This window comes from Pristiophorus japonicus, chromosome 10 (assembly GCF_044704955.1).
Source record: "Pristiophorus japonicus isolate sPriJap1 chromosome 10, sPriJap1.hap1, whole genome shotgun sequence".
In the NCBI taxonomy this organism is placed as follows: Eukaryota; Metazoa; Chordata; class Chondrichthyes; family Pristiophoridae; genus Pristiophorus; species Pristiophorus japonicus.
The window spans coordinates 146349985-146368910 of record NC_091986.1 but is presented as its reverse complement, the minus strand read 5'-3'; the positions used below and the strand labels follow the sequence as shown (position 1 = coordinate 146368910).

The 18926-nt window shown below is 42.2% G+C and overlaps 1 protein-coding gene across 5 annotated transcripts in view; it reads right to left on the bottom strand.

Moving 5' to 3' along the window:
- The window catches only part of LOC139274818 (glutamate receptor 4), a 255245-nt gene that overhangs the window by 172977 nt on the left and 63342 nt on the right, over positions 1-18926 (bottom strand). For all 5 annotated transcript variants that reach the window (XM_070891511.1, XM_070891512.1, XM_070891513.1 and 2 more), the window contains exons 5-6: positions 9043-9096; positions 6690-6851 (exon numbers count right to left, since the gene is read on the bottom strand). In XM_070891511.1, the coding sequence (XP_070747612.1) occupies positions 6690-6851; positions 9043-9096 (216 nt within the window). The remainder of the gene's footprint in view (positions 1-6689; positions 6852-9042; positions 9097-18926) is intronic.

Here is an 18926-nt window from a genome sequence, read left to right as displayed (position 1 = left end):
GGAGACATGGTTCCAGGGTGACCAAGTCTGGGAACTCAACATCCAGGGGTATTCAATATTCAAGAAGGAAGATAGAAAGGAAAAGGAGGTGGGGTAGCGTTGCTGGTTAAAGAGGAGATTAATGCAATAGTAAGGAAGGACATTAGCTTGGATAATGTGGAATCTGTATGGGTCGAGCTGCGGAACACCAAAGGGCATTAGACTGATTTCCGGGATGGCAGGATGGGCATATAAGGAAAGACTGGATTGGCTAGGCTTATACTCGCTGGAGTTTAGAAAAATGAGAGGGGATCTCATAGAAATGTATAAAATTCTGACGGGACTGGACAGATTAGATGCAGGAAGAATGTTTCCGATGTTGGGGAAGTCCAGAACCAGGGGACACCATATAGGACCGAGATGAGGAGTAACTTTTTCACCCAGAGAGTTGTGAACCTGTGGAATTCTCTGTCACAGAAAGATGTTGAGTCCAGTTCGTTGGACATATTAAAAAAGGGAGTTAGATATAGCCCTTAAGGCTAAAGGGATCAGGTGATATGGAGAGAAGGCTAAGGTGGGGTACTGAGGTTGAATGATCAGCTATGATCATATTGAATGGCGGTGCAGGCTCGAAGGGCCGAATGGCCTGCTCCTGCACCTATTTTCTATGTTTCTATGTTAAAATGCTAGTGGGAGTTGTGTACAGACCACCAAACAGTGATAGTGAGGTTGGGAATAGCATCAAAAAAAAAATTAGGGATGCGTGCAATAGAGGTACAGCAATTATCATGGGTGACTTTAATCTACATATAGATTAGGCTAACCAAACTGGTAGCAATACAGTGGAGGAGGATTTCCTGGAGTATATAAGGGATGGTTTTCTAGACCAATATGTCGAGGGACCAACTAGAAAGCAGGCCATCGTGGGTCTTGTGTAATGAGAGAGGATTAATTGGCAATCTTGTTGTGCGAGGCCCCTTGGGGAAGAGTGCCCATAATATGGTAGAATTCTTCATTAAGATGGAGAGTGACACAGTTAATTCAGAAACTAGGGTCCTGAACGTAAAGAAAGATAACTTCGATGGTATGAGATGTGAATTGGCTAGGATAGACTGGCGAATGATACTTAAAGGGTTGATGGTGGATAGGCAATGGCAGACACTTAAAGATCACATGGATGAACTTCAACAATTGTATATCCCTGTCTGGTGTAAAAATAAAATGGGGAAGATGGCTCAATTGTGGCGATCAAGGGAAATTAGGGATAGTGTTAAATCCAAGGAAGAGGTATATAAATTGGCCAGAAAAAGCAAGAAACCTGAGGACTGGGAGAAATTTAGAATTCAGCAGAGGAGGACAAAGGTTTAATTAAGAGGGGGAAAACAGAGTATGAGAGTAAGCTTGCAGGGAACATAAAAACAACTGCAAAAGCTTCTATAGGTATGTGAAGAGAAAATGATTAGTGAAGACAAATGTAGGTCCCTTGCAGTCAGAATCAGGTGAATTTATAATGGAGAACAAAGAAATGGCAGACCAATTGAACAAATACTTTGGTTCTGTCTTCACTAATGAAAACACAAATAACCTTTCCGAAATACTAGGGGACCAAGGGTCTAGCGAGAAGGAGGAACTGAAGGAAATCCTTATTAGGGAAATTGACAGGATTGAAGGCCTATAAATCCGCAGGGCCTGATAGTCTGCATCCCAGAGTACATAAGGAAGTGGCCCTAGAAATAGTGGATGCATTGGTGTTCATTTTCCAACATTCTATAGACTCTGGATCAGTTCCTATGAATTGCACGGTAGCTAATGTAACCCCACTTTTTAAAAAAGGGAGGGGGAATACAGGGAATTATAGACCAGTTAGCCTAACATCGGTAGTGGGGAAAATGTTGGAATCAATTATGAAAGACGTAAGAGCAGCGCATTTGGAAAGCAGTGACAGGATCGGTCCAAGTCAGCATGGATTTATGAATGCTTGACAAATCTTCTAGAATTTTTTGAGGATGTAACTAGTAGAGTGGACAAGGGAGAGCCAGTGGATGTGGTGTATTTGGACTTTCAAAAGGCTTTTGACAAGGTCCCATACAAGAGATTGGTGTGCAAAATTAAAGCACATGGTATTGGGGGTAATGTATTGACGTGGATTGAGAACTGGTTGGCAGACAGGAAACAGAGAGTCGGGATAAACGGGTCCTTTTCAGAATGGCAGGCAGTGACTACTGGGGTGTCGCAGGGCTCAGTGCTGGGACCCCAGCTATTTACAATATACATTAATGATTTGGACGAAGGAATTGAATGTAATATCTCCAAGTTTGCAGATGATACTAAGCTGGGTGGCAGTGTGAGCTGTGAGGAGGATGCTAAGAGGCTGCAGGGTGACTTGGACAGGTTAGGTGAGTGGGCAAATGCATGGCAGATGCAGTATAATGTAGATAAATGTGAGGTTATCCACTTTAGGGGCAAAAACACGGAGGCAGAATATTATCTAAATGGCGACAGATTAGGAAAAGGGGAGGTGCAATGAGACCTGGGTGTCATGGTACATCAGTCATTGAAAGTTGGCACGCAGGTACAGCAGACAAATGGTATGTTGGCCTTCATAGCGAGAGGATTTGAGTATAGGAGCAGTGACGTTTTACTGCAGTTGTACAGGGTCGTGGTGAGGCCACACCTTGAATATTGTGTACAGTTTTGGTTTCCTAATCTGATGAAGGACATTCTTGCTATTGAGGGAATGCAGCGAAGGTTCACCAGACTGATTCCCGGGATGGCAGGACTGACACATGAAGAAAGACTTGATCGACTAGGGTAAATTCACTGGAATTTAGAAGAATGAGAGGGGATCTCATAGAAACATATAAAATACTGACGGGATTGGACAGGTTAGATGCAGGAAGAATGTTCCCAATGTTAGGGATGTCCAGAACCAGGGGACACAGTCTAAGGATAAGGGGTAAGCCATTTAGGACCGAGATGAGGAGAAACTTCTTCACTTAGAGAATTGTGAACCTGTGGAATTCTCTACCACAGAGAGTTGTTGAGGCCAGTTCGTTTGATATATGCAAAAGGGAGTTAGATGTGGCCCTTATGGCTAAAGGGATCAAGGGGTATGGAGAGAAAGCAGGAATGGTGTACTGAAGTTACATGATCTTATTGAATGGTGGTGCAGGCTCGAAGGGCCGAATGGCCTACTCCTGCACCTACTTTCTATGTTTCTATGTTTCTATAAGGGAGTCCCAGGTAAGGGAGGTCCAACCTGTGTTCCTTTTCAAATGTATATTCCATTCTCTTTGAATTGAAGTTTTAGGCGCCGAAATTGCCCCTCTTCGAAAGGGCCGTTAGCGCCACCCAGAGGTGATAATGTCTTTTCATCTGGGGACAGGCAGCAGAAGCGACTGGCCGGGAATTGCCCCCGGATTTGTGGTGGTGAAAACGGCCGCGCCCTGAAGTTTTCGCCCCGGGCAGTGGCACACACGCCAATGATGTCATCGCCGTGCGTGCGACCTCTTATCGTCCCGCGCCGACCCTTTTATACCCTTAATGCCCTAGTTGCAAAGCTGTGGTGGCTGGGGCGCCTCGTCCGCCCTTAAAGGGGAGGGCCTTGCACCGTGGGTATGATCTCTTTTTTTGTCGGCTGTCTTCGCAGTTGGCACGACAACAGTGGCCCGGCACCCCCTCAGTGGGCGCCACGGATGCAGCTGCAGGGTTCGCGGTGGCCCTATCCTTTAAGAGAAGGGGAGGGACGTTGTGCCACGTCAGTACGTCCACATCATGCTGACGTCATCAGTGCCCCTCTCGCGCCCCACTACCGCCATGCGGAGGCCATTTAGCGCTCCAACATTGCAGCTCTCCGATTTGGGAAAGAAAGTGCCGAATTTACAAACTTCCTCCCGCCCATCTCGGCCGGCGCTAAGTTTTCACTTAAATCAATTGATGTGCCCCAGCAGAGTGCGGGGCAATTTCACCCCCTTAGTCTCTACCTCAACAGCCACATGTCGTGAAGTATCCCACAGTCTAATAGCCCTCAGTTCAATAACTTTCCTCATCCTTTCCCTCTTGTTTCTTGTTTTTCCATTCCCCATTGCACCACCAATGGAAATAATCTTTCTCTATTTACCCACACTAATGTCCTCAGGTTTTACTCACCCCTTTACTGGATGCGCCATTCTCAGTGCCGCTCCCACTCGCCACCTTGTTGCCACTCTGGGTTCTGTGGGAAATGCTGGTTTCCATGCACATCCCCAACCCAATTATGTCACCACTAATCCCCATAGCCCTCATTTTTCAAATTCCATCTTTCCCCGATCCACATTCTCTTTCTCTCCCCCCAAGAGAGGAACTAATAGAGAGAGTAAGGGAGAGTAAAATTGAATGTCCCCCCGTCCCCTCCCCCCGCCCAAGCTCAATACTAGTACCGTTTGCTTTTTATTGCTAACTCCCTATTTACTCATTCATTCATGCACTCAGCCACAGGTAAGCCTTACAACATTTCAGCGTCTTGCCATGTGAAACAATGTGATAGATTTTTATCTTCACCACTCGAGCAGTAAGCTGGTGTAGAACAGAAGGCGGCAAAATAACTGGGGTCCCTGCTTGGCGATGTTTGTTGTTGCCAAGTATTTGAACATTCCTTTGCTCAGTTCTATTTTGAGATTCAATTTATGTAAAGATTGTTTTATCAAAAGACACAACATTTTTCTGTATGTGTTAGTGTTGCAATTAACCAGGATATGAACAACAAAACAAGGGGCCGAAATTGCTTCTTTCTGTAAGGCCTCTGGCCGTCTGAAAGCGGCGGCCACAGGTCAGTGTGGAATGGCCACCGAGTCTCCGTGGAGGGGCAGCCATTTTTGAAATTGGCCTTACTCAGTTTCGGAGTGGGGTAGGGGATCACTCTGCCAGTTTTCCTGATGCGGCATGCACGTGCTGACCGCTTACCGACTGGCAGAGACCCCTTCCCGAAATTGCCCCTTTTCCGGAATTGCCCCGCGGGAGTGGTCCCGCCGCCGGTCGGTGCCCCTACAGATTTTGCTGTTGGTACACTTTCTGTGGCCTGGCAGCACGGCCACCCTTAAAGGGAAGGTGGCGCTGCTGGCGATGCCATGTTATTTTTTTTTGTTGGCCGACTGCCAGGTCGGGCCGACAATTATGGCCGCGGGTTTGGCTGGGTCGCCAACAGGCAGCCTGGCACCCCCTCTTGGTAGCCCAGCGTTTACCACTAAAGTGGCTACAGAATTCACAGCAGCCCTCCCCTTTAACTGATGGGAGGGACATTGTGACGCGGCATCGTGATGACGTCATCAGCGCGGCGCTGATGCCTTGCTGCGTCGGTCACTCCGCCCCGATCTGTCCCTACTTCCGCCCTGCTTGTGACGGACGCTCCTCCCTGCCCCGATGATGGTGCCACTTCTGCCCACTCCAAAAAAAGGACGAAGTGCTGAATTTATCCGGTTTGGTCGCCCCATGCATTGTGGCGGTCAGAACACTTCGAAGACGGTAGGTGCAACTTATTTCGGGCGATGGGTAATTTAGGCCCCCAGGAATTTTATGTTCCTCTTTATGCACCATTATAAAACCCATTCGATTAACATTCCATTGATTTCACACATAGGATGAGTTTGCTTTGTGGATCTCCATTCATTCGGTACGTGATTCCCAAACTTATTTGTCAAGTCTTTACAGACAAAAGAGACTCTCATCTCATCAGTCCAAGCTGGATTTTAAAGCAGAACCCAGAAAGGACATTGCATCAATCCACTGCAATCCCACCCCATCCCCCCCAAGAACTGTTCACATGTCAAGACTTATTAATGAGACGGGACTCGACATCACTAATTAAGTAGCTGCAATCCATCTGTGTTGAAGCCTTTTTTTTAAATGGGGAAAAAATGCTGTGTTTCCTCCCTATATAACTCTACCTGTACGTGTAGAGGAATACTATCACTGTTTCTGGAGAAGTATCTTTGCACAGGATTACTACAAAACACAAGAAATGACAAGATAAGAATAAGTCATCTGTGCCATCATGCTGGGTCTTTCCACAGATCAAGTACAATCTGTTCCATCGTGAACTTATTCTCTCGATGGTAAGTTCTGCACTGAACACCCTGTGCTCCCTTTTCTACCACTACCTCGAAACTGTTCCTGACTACAATTACCCACCTAAATATGTGATGATATTCAATCAACTTCACAGCTATTTTGGAAAGCAAAGGGTTAAATGACAATAATTGCTTGATATGGGGACATCACACTATAACACTACCACTCAATGAGGATTGGCGGAACATAAATTGTCTGATTAAGAAGAAAACTATAAAAAGGCTTCTTTCTAACATTCTTCAATGTAATAGATTTCACAGGCTGTTGAAAGTGTAGTTTAGGGAGCAGTTGCTGTATTTTATACTTTTCATCGATTTTAATCGTTTTTCAACAGAAGAAGTTGAAACTCAAAAGTCTGCTGAACAATTTATAAAAACAATACTGCCTAGAAATTACTGTTGTCAATAATAGGGGATGAATATTTAATGTATGCCTATGACATTCCTCTGTTCACTATTTTAGTGGAGTCTCTAATCCATTTAAAATAAACAAGTTAATGCCTGCTAGAGCAATGTAATATGAACATGCTCGATATCAATCCACTGATAGTAACAGCTAATAAGTGTGTACACTCATTGCTGTCTTATATATTGTCATAACTGTACCTTCAATTGAGCATTGTCTGTTCCAGGAAACTCTCTCTGATCCAGCTTCTTCCAGCGCTGCATGAACTTAGTAACAACGGGTCTGCTGTAATCCACTATTTGGAATCCTGTTACATTCGCTCCTCCATGCATAAATCTATCCAGTGGTATATCCTTGAATCCCTGCAATCACAGTAGGGGTCACCAGGCAGTTATGGTCTGATTCATTTCTCCCCATCAGTTCCATGGATTGAATAGAACACCATTAGTCTATGAATTTCAATAAAATGTATCCATCATTCACCTGGTCATGCTGGAATAATAAAATTCAGATCATAAGCCCCAGTCAGACCAGCCTCTATATTAGCCATTGTTGTGCTAAATTTTTCAATGATTTTGAAGACCTGCAATATTGATTCTTTTCCATCACACAATGCAGAAACATTCAAACGTTTTCAATTTTGCCCACCAAAGTAACTCTCACAGCCTTATGATACGATCCTGTCATTGGCCTGCAAGCACACTTATAGCAGGGATTCACTCGATAGCAATTGGGAATGGGAACTCTGGACCCTTTCCCCTCCCTAATGCATGGGTGCTGAGGGCAACAATAGGCACCCTACTACTGTTCTGGCTGAAATCAGCTAAATCAACATTTGGAAAAGGATCGAACCCATGATCTCTATGTCTGAATGGCTCACGTAAGCACTGTATAAACTCACTGAGCAATCAGGGAAATCTTTAAATTAAGCATGTAAATAAAGTAATAGAACCATAGGTGTTTCAGCAAAGAAGGAGGCCATTTGGCCTATTGTGTCTGTGCTGACTCTTTGCTTGAGCAATCCAAAACTAATCTCACTTCCCCATTCTCTCCATATTCCTGCAAATTCCTCTTTAAACATTTAACAAATTGTTCTTAAAAGATGCAATGGTCTCCGCTAAAACCATTTTCTGTGGCAACACATTCCATGTTTCTATATCCTCTGTAAATAAATTTCTCCTAACCACTCTCATTACTCTTAGTGACAATGTTAAATTGATAACTCCTCATCAACGAGAGGAAACAATATTTCCTTATTAACTTTCATAATTTTAAAAACCTCTGTTAAATATCATCTTAACTTTCTCTGCTCCAAAGGAAATCGTCCAAGTATCTTAAGTTACTTCTCATAATTATAGTCTCCCATCCTGGCATCGTCGTGGTGAATGGACATTCTCTTTGGCTTTCCTGTCCTTTCTATATTGGGCACCCAAAACTACACAGAGTTTTGTAAATGTGGCCGAACCAATGTTTTGTACAAATCTATCATTACTTCTTTACTCTTGTACCCAATACCACTATTTAAAAATCCAAAAAGCTGTTGCCATTTTTATGGCTTTATCTAGCTGCACTCACACTTTCAGGGAATTTTGTATTTGAACCTTAAGTCGCTTTGTTCATCTACACCTTCTGTGTTTTTCTATTGAGTGCATCTTCTCTTTCCTTGTTTTACCTCCCAAAATTTAATGGCCTGGATTTTCCAGTCAGCAGTGAAGCGAAGGTGTTCGCTGCTGACCCTGAAGTACGCTTCACACAAGGATCCCGTGACCCCTGTGTCGACAACCTAGGGTTTTCTGGCCATCGATTCAAATCAACGGAAGTTAGTGGGGATTCCCTTGTGTGAACTGCTGTGATGTCAACAGGCTGTGTAAGCAGCCAATCAAAACACAGAATTCTCATAGACAGCGAAAAAGGATAGTGAGCAATCTCTTAAAATTCTAACTTTCTAAAAATGTTAAAGAGCAAAACAAAGATTGGGGCTCTCACATGGGGAAAAGGCAAATCTGGAATAAAGATGGACAAACTTTAAAAAAGTTAAAATGGACATATTAAAATAGTTTTCCAGGTCCTTAACATTTGTTTAGCAGTAATAACGCTGTCAAAACCCCAGTTACACCTAATCCCTTTGGGTCTAACTTTTAGTGGGGAATTTAACTGCGTACTTACTGCGGTAGAACCAAAGTTTTCGTCAGTTTCAATGATTTGGCTGATTACACAGATTGCCGGCTCTGTGGGGGCAGGGGGCATGTGTCAAATCCCGAAGTTACCGTCTGTTTCAAAGCTGACAGTTTGCCATCATCCCAACGGCAAATTCAGGGCCCTTACCTTGCACTTACTCAGATTAAATTGTACAATAAATAGTTTATTCACGTTAAAGTCATGTCATGAACTCGATGGAATTCTCCCTCCATTCACTCCAGTAATGAATAGACTGTGATCTACTGTCCAAACCACTAAACAGGGAAATCCTAAACCAAACTTTAGGACCCTGAAGTTTAAAGTGAACCTAGATGATGCTGCTGGTGAATAGTTAGGTAATAATCCAGTGCTCACCAAGTTGGCTAGGACGTAGTGGTAACCTCTGACATGTTTTCCGACACTTACAATCTAAGCAAAAAGAGAAATAAATGTTCATAACAATATTTATCAGTATGCAGTAACACAATGCAATGTATCTTTTTAGTAACTGTTAATGTAAGCTAATGGTTTAGCTAGAAGGCTTTATTTTAATACGGATTTTATAAATAAAGGAACTTTGGTCCCAGAACTCCTGGGTTGTAGGAGTTTGGAAATGTGTTTCAACTGTGGGGTAGGGGACAGAATTTAGGGTGAAACTCTGCCCCATTAGCCTAATGTGTGAAATCTTGATTCAGGATGGGAGGTGCAGGCGACTCTTCCGTTTCCCCCCTACATCCTAGCAGCAGTTAAGGGCTGTGCCTGAGGCTGTTCTCAGGCTACCCAGGAATTACACCCAGTCTGTGCCTCTAAGGCCCAGCGGCTCTCATGCCCGCTGGGAGCAGGCATGGGTTCCACACTAAGCTTTCTGAAGGACTCAAAACATGTTAACGAGCTGAGGTAATCAACACCAGAGGGGATTGTTTACCTCAGGACACAGGCTCTAGTTTCCCTGTGGGGAATTATTAAAAGCTTTACTCCTCCCCAACCCAATAGGGGCCTCAAGCTCCCCCCATGGGGTGAGTGCCTCTACTGCACTTATAAACAAGTGGGCCACCACCGAGAGTGTTAACTGGCACATTTCTGGACTACAATGGTATCCCTAAAGAATTTTTATTTGATGCTTATATATTTCATATACTGTTAGTTTCAGTAGGTTTGGAAGGCCCAACATTTTCCTTTTGGCCTCTGTGCTCTTCGTAGAATGAAACAGACAATTTTATTAATACTGCGAGAGTAGGGTCTGCTTAGTATCCCATTAATGCCATGTCAGTTGGATTAATTACAGACCTTCCAAGTGCCATTCACCTCTCATTTATGTTTAAAAACATGACCTATTATGACACCTGTCATTTTTTTAAATGAGCACAGCTCCATGTTTCAATGGGTTTGCAATCTGTGTCACTCTTGCTAATTATAAATGTCTCTCTCACTATTCTACCATATTGATGGCTTTGTTAATTATATTTTGTTATCATTTTAAAGTTACATTGATCCCACTCTTTGCCGATGCAGCCATGAATATTCCACTGCCAGTTTATGCGCCTGGCTTGTGGGGGGAAGGGAGAGAGAAATACTGAGGAAGATACTGCAGTCCAGATTGGTTAGGCTCAGCTGTTCCTCTCTGGTTATCCTCTGATGCATGTGAAACATACCTGGTAGGGAAAATTAGAGTTCAAAAGAAGGAAAGCTGAATTATCTGTGATAATATTTCACTAATAAAACAATGATTGTTGTATTACAGGGAGCTGCATTGGTTAATACATTCATCATACAAGTAATAAAAATGATTGTTTTGATAATTTTTGACACTCTGGATGCAGAGATTTCTTTTAACAAATGAATAAATATGAAGGAAGCTAGGTAGTACAGCCTGATACAACTCGAATCAGCTGCTTCTTTCCAGTTTGTAAGAGGGAAATGCACAATTTAAAAATGGTCAGAAGGAAGGTGTTATTTTACACTTTTGTAATTATTAAACTTGTGAGAAAATCACATGAAAACATTAAATGATGTGGACTGGATAATCAGAACTCATTTATCAAAGATAATATCACCCCGGCAATAATGAGATACAATGGGCCGTAATTTGCGGCCCCTACGGGGGCATATGAGGTGTACATACACCCATAAGGGCCACGCAAGTTTTGTTTTTTTCTGCGCCCGGAACCCAGAACTTGTGATCTGTCAAGAATGGTCTGGTGTAACTGCTGCCCTGAATTATTTTGCCTCATCCCGAGCTCCTTTGTTGTTGTGCCGCTCGCAAGTCATAATCAATGTCTCTTGAATTGCCAGGCCATTTGGTTATGGCATTGTGGGGCCCATTCAGGGCACCTGTAGGACAAGTTGGCCTAATTCGTGCAGGTGTACTTGCTGCTTGGTGCACACTGGGCAGAGCTGGCAGAATTTCCGGGGAACCTGGCTTTCCTCCAGTCCTGCCTCCAAGTGTGATGTCACGACAGGTGGGAGGGTAGAGGGACAAAGTGCCAGCCCTCCTCCATTGGAATTTATCAATCAGGCTTGAAAAGATTGGAAAACCAGTGCAAACGTTATCTGCCATATTCCTGCCCAACCAGGAATGCACTAAGTCCATGCCAAAAATGGAGGGTAATTTTAACCTAACACCTGGCAGGAATTGACTGGATTAGAGCCACCGGCTTTTTTATGTCCACTGACTGTAAAGGAAAGTAAAGTCAGGTGGGGTGTAAAAATGGTGGTCAATCTGATCCCGTCACTTTCCCACTGGGTGGATTAGGTTAAAATTATCCTCATGGTGTGGAAGTTCAAGGGTCATATATTTAATTTGTGTATTTGAAAAACAAAATACAGAAAAGGGACATCCATCTTGTTCATTAGGTGAATGTATTTTCAGCTGTTTATTTGCCACAATCACTGGAATCAAATCACAGCATGCAGCAATAACACAGCTCTGTGTCAGGATTCTGTTCTAATGTGGCAGCAAATGGACAAACTGGCAAAAATAGCTGAAAGAAAGACTTACATTTCTAAAGCACCTTTCATGATCTCTGGACATCCCATAATGCTTTACAGAATGAAGTACTTTTGATATGTAATCACTGTTGTATTGTAGGAAACACGGCAGCCAATTTGCGCACAGCAAGCTCCCACAAACAGCAATTAAATAAATAACCAGATTAACTGTTTTAAGTGTTGGCTGAGAGATAAATGTTGGCGAGGACACTGGGAGCATTCCCCTGCTTCAAATAGTGCCTTGGAGTCTTTTACGCCCACCTGACAGGGCAGACGGAACCTCGGTTTAACGTCTCAGCTGAAAGACGGTACCTCTGAAGTGTCAACCTAGATTTTGTGCTCAATTGTCTGGAGTAGGACTTGAACCCACAATCTTCTGACTCAGAGGAGAGTGCTATCACTGAGCCACAACTGACATGGCATTGAGAAGTCAATGAAAAGGGAAATCAGGTGTAATGTATAACGGGCATCCAATCTAAGAACACCAATTTTATGCCCCCGTTGATGTTGAAAGTTCCAGCAATGTTGCTAGGGTCACCACTGATTGGATGGGGCAGAGTTGAAAGGCCTGATGGTCTTTTCTTACGTATAATGATTCATGTAAAGCGTGAAGCAGGTTGCAAAGATTCCTAGGTATCAATGGCCCTATCAAGTGAAAGAAATTGGTCAGTGAGTGTTGGCAGTGGGAAAGCACAACAGAATTGGGAGGACCTTCAATATCTAATAACAAAATAGGGCAAAGATAGTAAAAGACAGTGGCCCTGAAATTCTGCCATAGTTACGCAGGAGACCTCTGCAGGGCCAGAAACCAAATGATTTAACCATAGTAACTGGAGTGAGCCCAATAGAAAAAGGCTTGATGGGTCCAGTGGAAGATACAAATCAAATGTAAAAGTGGAAGGAGCATGGGTGGAAGAAATAATCAAAATAGGAAAACTAAGAGCAAAAGGTATCAACCAGAAAATGAGCCAGCTGTAAATCTTATTGTTATACTCAATGATTGCCCTGCGTATTAAATATCAATCTGGCTAAAAGTATGTTCATGGCTATAAGCCAATCTCAGAGATTTAATTATTACATAACTTGTTTCTGCTTTATGGTGCCCTTTACTGTTTCTAAAAAAAGGCTTATTGGGAGTGAAATTGTTCTACGTCAATAGTGCAAAACAGGTTCATAATGAATTGACAACCTGTTTCACACCACGTCCAATTTTCTTTTCCAATGGAAATTGAAGTCAATGAAAATGAACATTGGGAGAGATGTAAAAGCGGGTTGCTGATTCTTGTTTTACACTATCACATAAAATCAAAATCTACCCTTTTGTGTCTAGCAATGTAAAACCATGTACTAGGCTTGGTTAAACTTTGAAAAAGGTTTTCAACTTGAGGGAATTAGTCAGTGCTGATGAGCACGTGAGCACACATCTGTGCTTGGTTTCCAGGATGTTTATTCTCAAAGGGACAATGAATCCAGTGAGAGGCAGCCACTTATCAACTTTGGCAATATAGCCCAATCCTCTGAATTATATCATCTTTTTTGTGCATCTCAGTTTAATTCCTTTAACCACTGCAGCAGCAAACAAGCTATTAGCTGCACACAACTGGAGGACATGCCTGGTTATACAGTACGGTCTTGGAACACAAAGAATTAAAATGTATCCCACGATGGGCAGATGCACATGCAGCTTTAATGAATTCACAATAAAGATGTTTTAATTCTGCAATTTGCTATCTCACTGGCACGCTTTTATGTTTGGAATTGCTCCAAAAGACTAATAGCTGATTTTTTTGGTCTCTTTCATTTTGTCATCCGTTTAGCAATTTGCTTACAAGCATTCAAGATCCAATTTATTATAGCACAAAAGTTTTTCTTGCTAGATTCTACACTGGTGGTTCTTTAGTTTACAGTAACATTAGGAACGTGTTTATTTTTGTTATCTCATCTTTAAGTTGATATTTCTGAATGAGTCCCATAACACTCTCTATCCACAATGCAGAATAGGCAACTTTTTTACAAAGCCGTTTTCTTCCTGTTGTCTCTACTGCTTTTCAGAGACCTTACATAACTAATCTGTATGTTTCTCTCCCTGGCCTGGCAGGTATTTACTGCATCTATTGCCCCCTAAATGTTTTAAAGCTAGTTAGCCCAATTTAGCCCATTTCCAAGACATTTTGGATTTGCATGACCCCCATATAAGAACATAAGAACATAAGAAATAGGAGCACGAGTAGGCCACTTGGCCCCTCGAGCCTGCTCCGCCATTTAATAAGATCATGGCTGATCCGATCATGGATTCCGCTCCCCATAACCGTTTATTCCCTTATCACTCAAATATCTGTTTATCTTCGCCTTAAATATATTCAATAAGCCAGCCTCCACAGCTCTCTGGGGCAGAAAATTCCATAGATTTACAACCCTCTGAGAGAAGAAATTTCTCCTCATCTCAGTTTTAAATGGGCGGCCCCTTAATCTGAGATGATGTCCCCTAGTTTTAGTTTCTCCAATGAATGGAACTATCTTCTCTACATCCACCTTGTCTAGCCCCCTCATTATCTTATATGTTTTGATAAGATCACCTCTCATTCCTCTGAACTCCAATGAGTATAGGCCCTACCTACTCAACTTATCTGCATAAGTCAACCCCCTCATCTCCAGAATCAATCTAGTGAACCTTCTCTGAACAGCCTCCAATGTAAGTATATCCTTCCTTAAAAACTTGGCAACATTACACTTGGTCCCTTCATTCAAGTCATTAATATAGATTGTAAATAGTTGAGGCCCCAGCACCGATCCTTGCAGCACCCCACTAGTTACTGTTTGCCAAGTGGAAAATGAGCTATTTATCCCGACTCTCTGTTTTCTGTTAGTTAGTCAATCTCTATACATGCTAATATATTACCCCCAACCCCGTGAACTTTTATCTTGTGCAGTAACCTTTTATGTGGCACTTTATCGAATGCCTTCTGGAAATCCAAATACACCGGTCCCCCCTTATCCACACTGCTCGTTACATCCTCAAAGAATTCCAGCAACTTTGTCAAACATGATTTCCCTTTCAGAAAACCATTTTGACTGTGCTTGATTGAATCTAGCTTTTCCAAATGTCCCGCTACTGCTTCCTTAATAATGGACTCCAGCATTTTCTCAACGACAGATATTAGGCTAACTGGTCTATCGTTTCCTGCCTCCCTTTTTATATAGGGGCTTTACATTTGCGGTTTTCCAATCTGCTGGGATCGCCCCAGAATCCAGGGAATTTTGGTCGATCACAGCCAATGCATCCACTATCTCCGCAGCCACTTCTCTTAAGACCCTAGGATGTAAGCCATCAGGTCCAGGAGACTTGTCTGCCTTTAGTCCCATTATTTTACCGAGTACTATTTCTTTAGTGATAGTGATGGTATTAAGTTCCTCCCTCCCTATCGCCCCTTGATTATCCAGTACTGGGATGTTTTTAGTGTCTTCTACCGTGAAGACCGATACAAAATATTTGTTCAACGTCTCTGCCATTTCCCTGTTCTCTATTATTAATTCTGGTTTGAGATCCAACTTTCTCACCCTCCAACTGAATTTGAAATTCAACCATTTTATGGTCACTCATTCCTAGAGGATCCTTTACTGGGAGATCATTTATTAATCCTGTCTCATTACACAGTACCAGATCTAAGATAGCCTGCTCCCTGGTTGGTTCCGCAACGTACTGTTTAAGGAAACTATCCCGGATACACTCTATGAACTCTTCCTCAATGCTACCCTGGGCCAATTTGCTTTGTCTAATGAATATGAAGGTTAAAATCAGCCATGATTATTGCCGTTCCTTTTTTACTCCATTATTTCTTGATTTATACTCTGTCCAACAGTGTAGCTACTGTTAGGGGGCCTATAGACTACGCTCACCAGCGACTTTTCCCCTTATTATTCCTTATCTCCACCCAAACTGATTCAACATCTTGATCGTTTCTCACTAACGCACTGATCTCATCCTTTATTAACAGTGCTATCCCACCTCCTTTTCTATTCTGTCTGTCAAGTTCCCCTGAATATTTAGTTCCCAGTCGTCACCTTGCAACCATGTCTCTGTAATGGCTATCAGATCATACCCATTTGTATCTATTTGTGCCATCAACTCATCTATTCTGTTACGCATGCTAAGTGCATTCAGACAAAGAGCTTTTACATTTGTTTTTTAACCATTTTTCCCTGCTTTGACCCCACTTTCTGATTCACCTTTATGTTTATACATTTTGTCCCTTCCTGGCACACTCTGTTTGTCATTTCCCCCAGTGCTACCCTGCTCTATTGCCTTCTCCTTATTCTTTGACTTTTAAAATTTTCGCTCACCTGAATCCTTCCCCCGCCCCCCCACCAATTGTCAAATATCCCTGAATATTTAGTTCCCCGCCTTGGTCGCCTTGCAACCATGTTTCTGCAATGGCTATCAGATCATACCCATTTGTATCTGTTTGTGGCGTCATTCATCTATTTTGTTATGCATGCTATGTGCATTCAGATAAAGAGCTTTTAAATTTGTTTTTTTTACCATTTTTCCCTGCTTTGACCCCACTTTTTGATTCACCGTTATGTTTATACTTTTTGTCCCTTCCTACCCCATCTCCTTTTCCTTTCTATCTGTCCTTCCGAATTGTCAAAAAAGTCTTCTCCTTGGTGTCCTTTCACAATTTTCCATGATCATGACAAGGCAGTAGAATTCCTATTTGTTATCCATCTTATATTCTTTGGTGTTGATCCCAAATGGATAACTTAATGATGGTGGGGAAGGGGGAAGGAAAAGGCATCGAATACCTTAGAGTCGAATGTGGAGTGCCCAATCCATGGTGGTCAAGTGGTGCTTTGGCCTTGACTTTGTGAAGACATGAGGGTAAATTCAATGAAGTTCCATTCTCGATGGAACATAGAGAATAGGAGCATAACCACAAACTCAGGAATGGAGGTCAACAGACACGATTCACTCAGTTCTTCAATACATGCTCCTGTAGAACGAGGCTCCACTTCCTATAGTGTCATGTTTATATTGCAGAACCACTTCAGAGGAAGCCTCTTGAGAATGCATGATGACCACAAATGTTCTGAATTCACCCTGTTTATGTTGCACATGGATTTCAGAGTACTAACAGAAATGCTGCTATCAGAGTTAGTGCTTCCAGTGGCAGCGACATAATATCGGTACAACATATATCTTTGACCTCCTACATCAAAGGCTAACTGACTCAAATGTTTAAACCTAATTCAAATAATGATCATCACCTCAAACAGTGGGAGCTGATAGCTATCATTACCTAATATAGTAGGTATTCATTTCTAATCATCAGCACTGATGCGTTTAATCTTATTATTGTAACAGATACAATTTGTTGTTGCATAACACAGCCATAAGTGCAGCAACCAGTAGCAATTTAAACACTAAGACGGGTGGAGTAACAGATAATGTATGATTATTTGTTTTAAATCAAATGTAGAGTAAATTAAAGTAGAGGTCTGCAAATTTGTACAAATTAATTGAGTTTATAAGATAACATGCTTTTGCAATGAAAGAAACCAATGTAATCATGGTGGTGTCTTGCAGTGTTTAGGGTCACATGTTTGCACATGCTCACACAGCTATATGCAGTTTGTAAGTGAGACTAGCAATTTAAAGAACTTTATTTCTCCCAGAGTGGTGATTTATATGGATTGGATTCCTAACAAAAGCTATGTTAATAAACTACCTCAAAACAAAGGGGATCTAAAATATCTGAATGGGGATCAATGGGATATTATATAGATAGGTATGGAGTGAAACGATTGAACTTTTCAAGGGAAACAATTGTTGTATTGTTAGGAGTGAGGGTGAAGAATATTTTCTGGAGTATTATCTCCCCTCATCCTGTTTGACCTCTCTACAGGCTTTGATATGATTGAACACGCCATCCCTCACTAACATCTCTACTACTGCATCAAACAAGAAATTAGGGATGTGTGCAATAAAGGTACAGCAGTTCTCATGGGCGACTTTAATCTACATATAGATTGGGCTAACCAAACTGGTAGCAATTAAGTGGAGGAGGATTTCCTGGAGTGTATTGGGGATGGTTTTCTCGACCAATATGTCGAGGAACCAACTAGAGGGCTGGCCATCCTAGACTGGGTGATGTGTAATGAGAAAGGACTAATTAGCAATCTTGTTGTGCGAGGCCCCTTGGGGAAGAGTGACCATAATATGGTAGAATTCTTAATTAAGATGGAGAATGACACACTTCATTCAGAGACGAGGGTCCTGAACTTAAGGAAAGGTAACTTCGATGGTATGAGACGTGAATTGGCTAGAATAGACTGGCAAATGATACTTAAAGGGTTGATAGTGGATAGGCAATGGCAGATATTTAAAGATCACATGGATGAACTTCAACAATTGTACATCCCTGTCTGGAGTAAAAATAAAACAGGGAAGGTGGCTCAACCATGGCTAACAAGGGAAATTAAGGATAGTGTTAAATCCAAGGAAGAGGCTTATAAACTGGCCAGAAAAAGCAGCAAACCCGAGGACTGGGAGAAATTTAGAATTCAGCAGAGGAGGACAAAGGGTTTAATTAGGAGGGAGGAAATTGAGTATGAGAGGAAGCTTGCAAGGAACATAAAAACTGTCTGCAAAAGCTTTTATAGATACGTGAAGAGAAAAAGATTAGTGTAGACAAACATAGGTCCCTTGCAGTCAGAATCAGGTGAATTTATAATGGGGAATAAAGAAATGGCAGACCAATTGAACAAGTACTTTGGTTCTGTCTTCACGAAGGAAGACTCAAATAACCACCTGGAAATACTAGGGGTTCAAGGGTCTAGTGAAAAGGAGGAACTGAAGGAAATCCTTATTAGTCAGGAAATTGTGTTAGGGAAATTAATGGGATTGAAGGCCGATAAATCCCCAGGGCCTGATAGTCTGCATCCCAGAGTACTTAAGGAAGTGGCTCTTGAAATAGTGGATGCATTGGTGATCGTTTTCCAACAATCTATCGACTCGGGATCAGTTCCTATGGACTGGAGGGTAGCTAACATAACACCACTTTTTAAAAAAGGAGGAAGAGAGAAAATGGGTAATTATAGATCGGTTAGCTGACATCAGTAGTGGGGAAAATGTTGGAATCAATAACTAAAGATGAAATAACAGCACATTTGGAAAGCAGTGACAGGATCAGTCCAAGTTAGCATGGATGTATGAAAAGGAAATCATGCTTGACAAATCTTCTAGAATTTTTTGAGGATGTAACTAGTAGAGT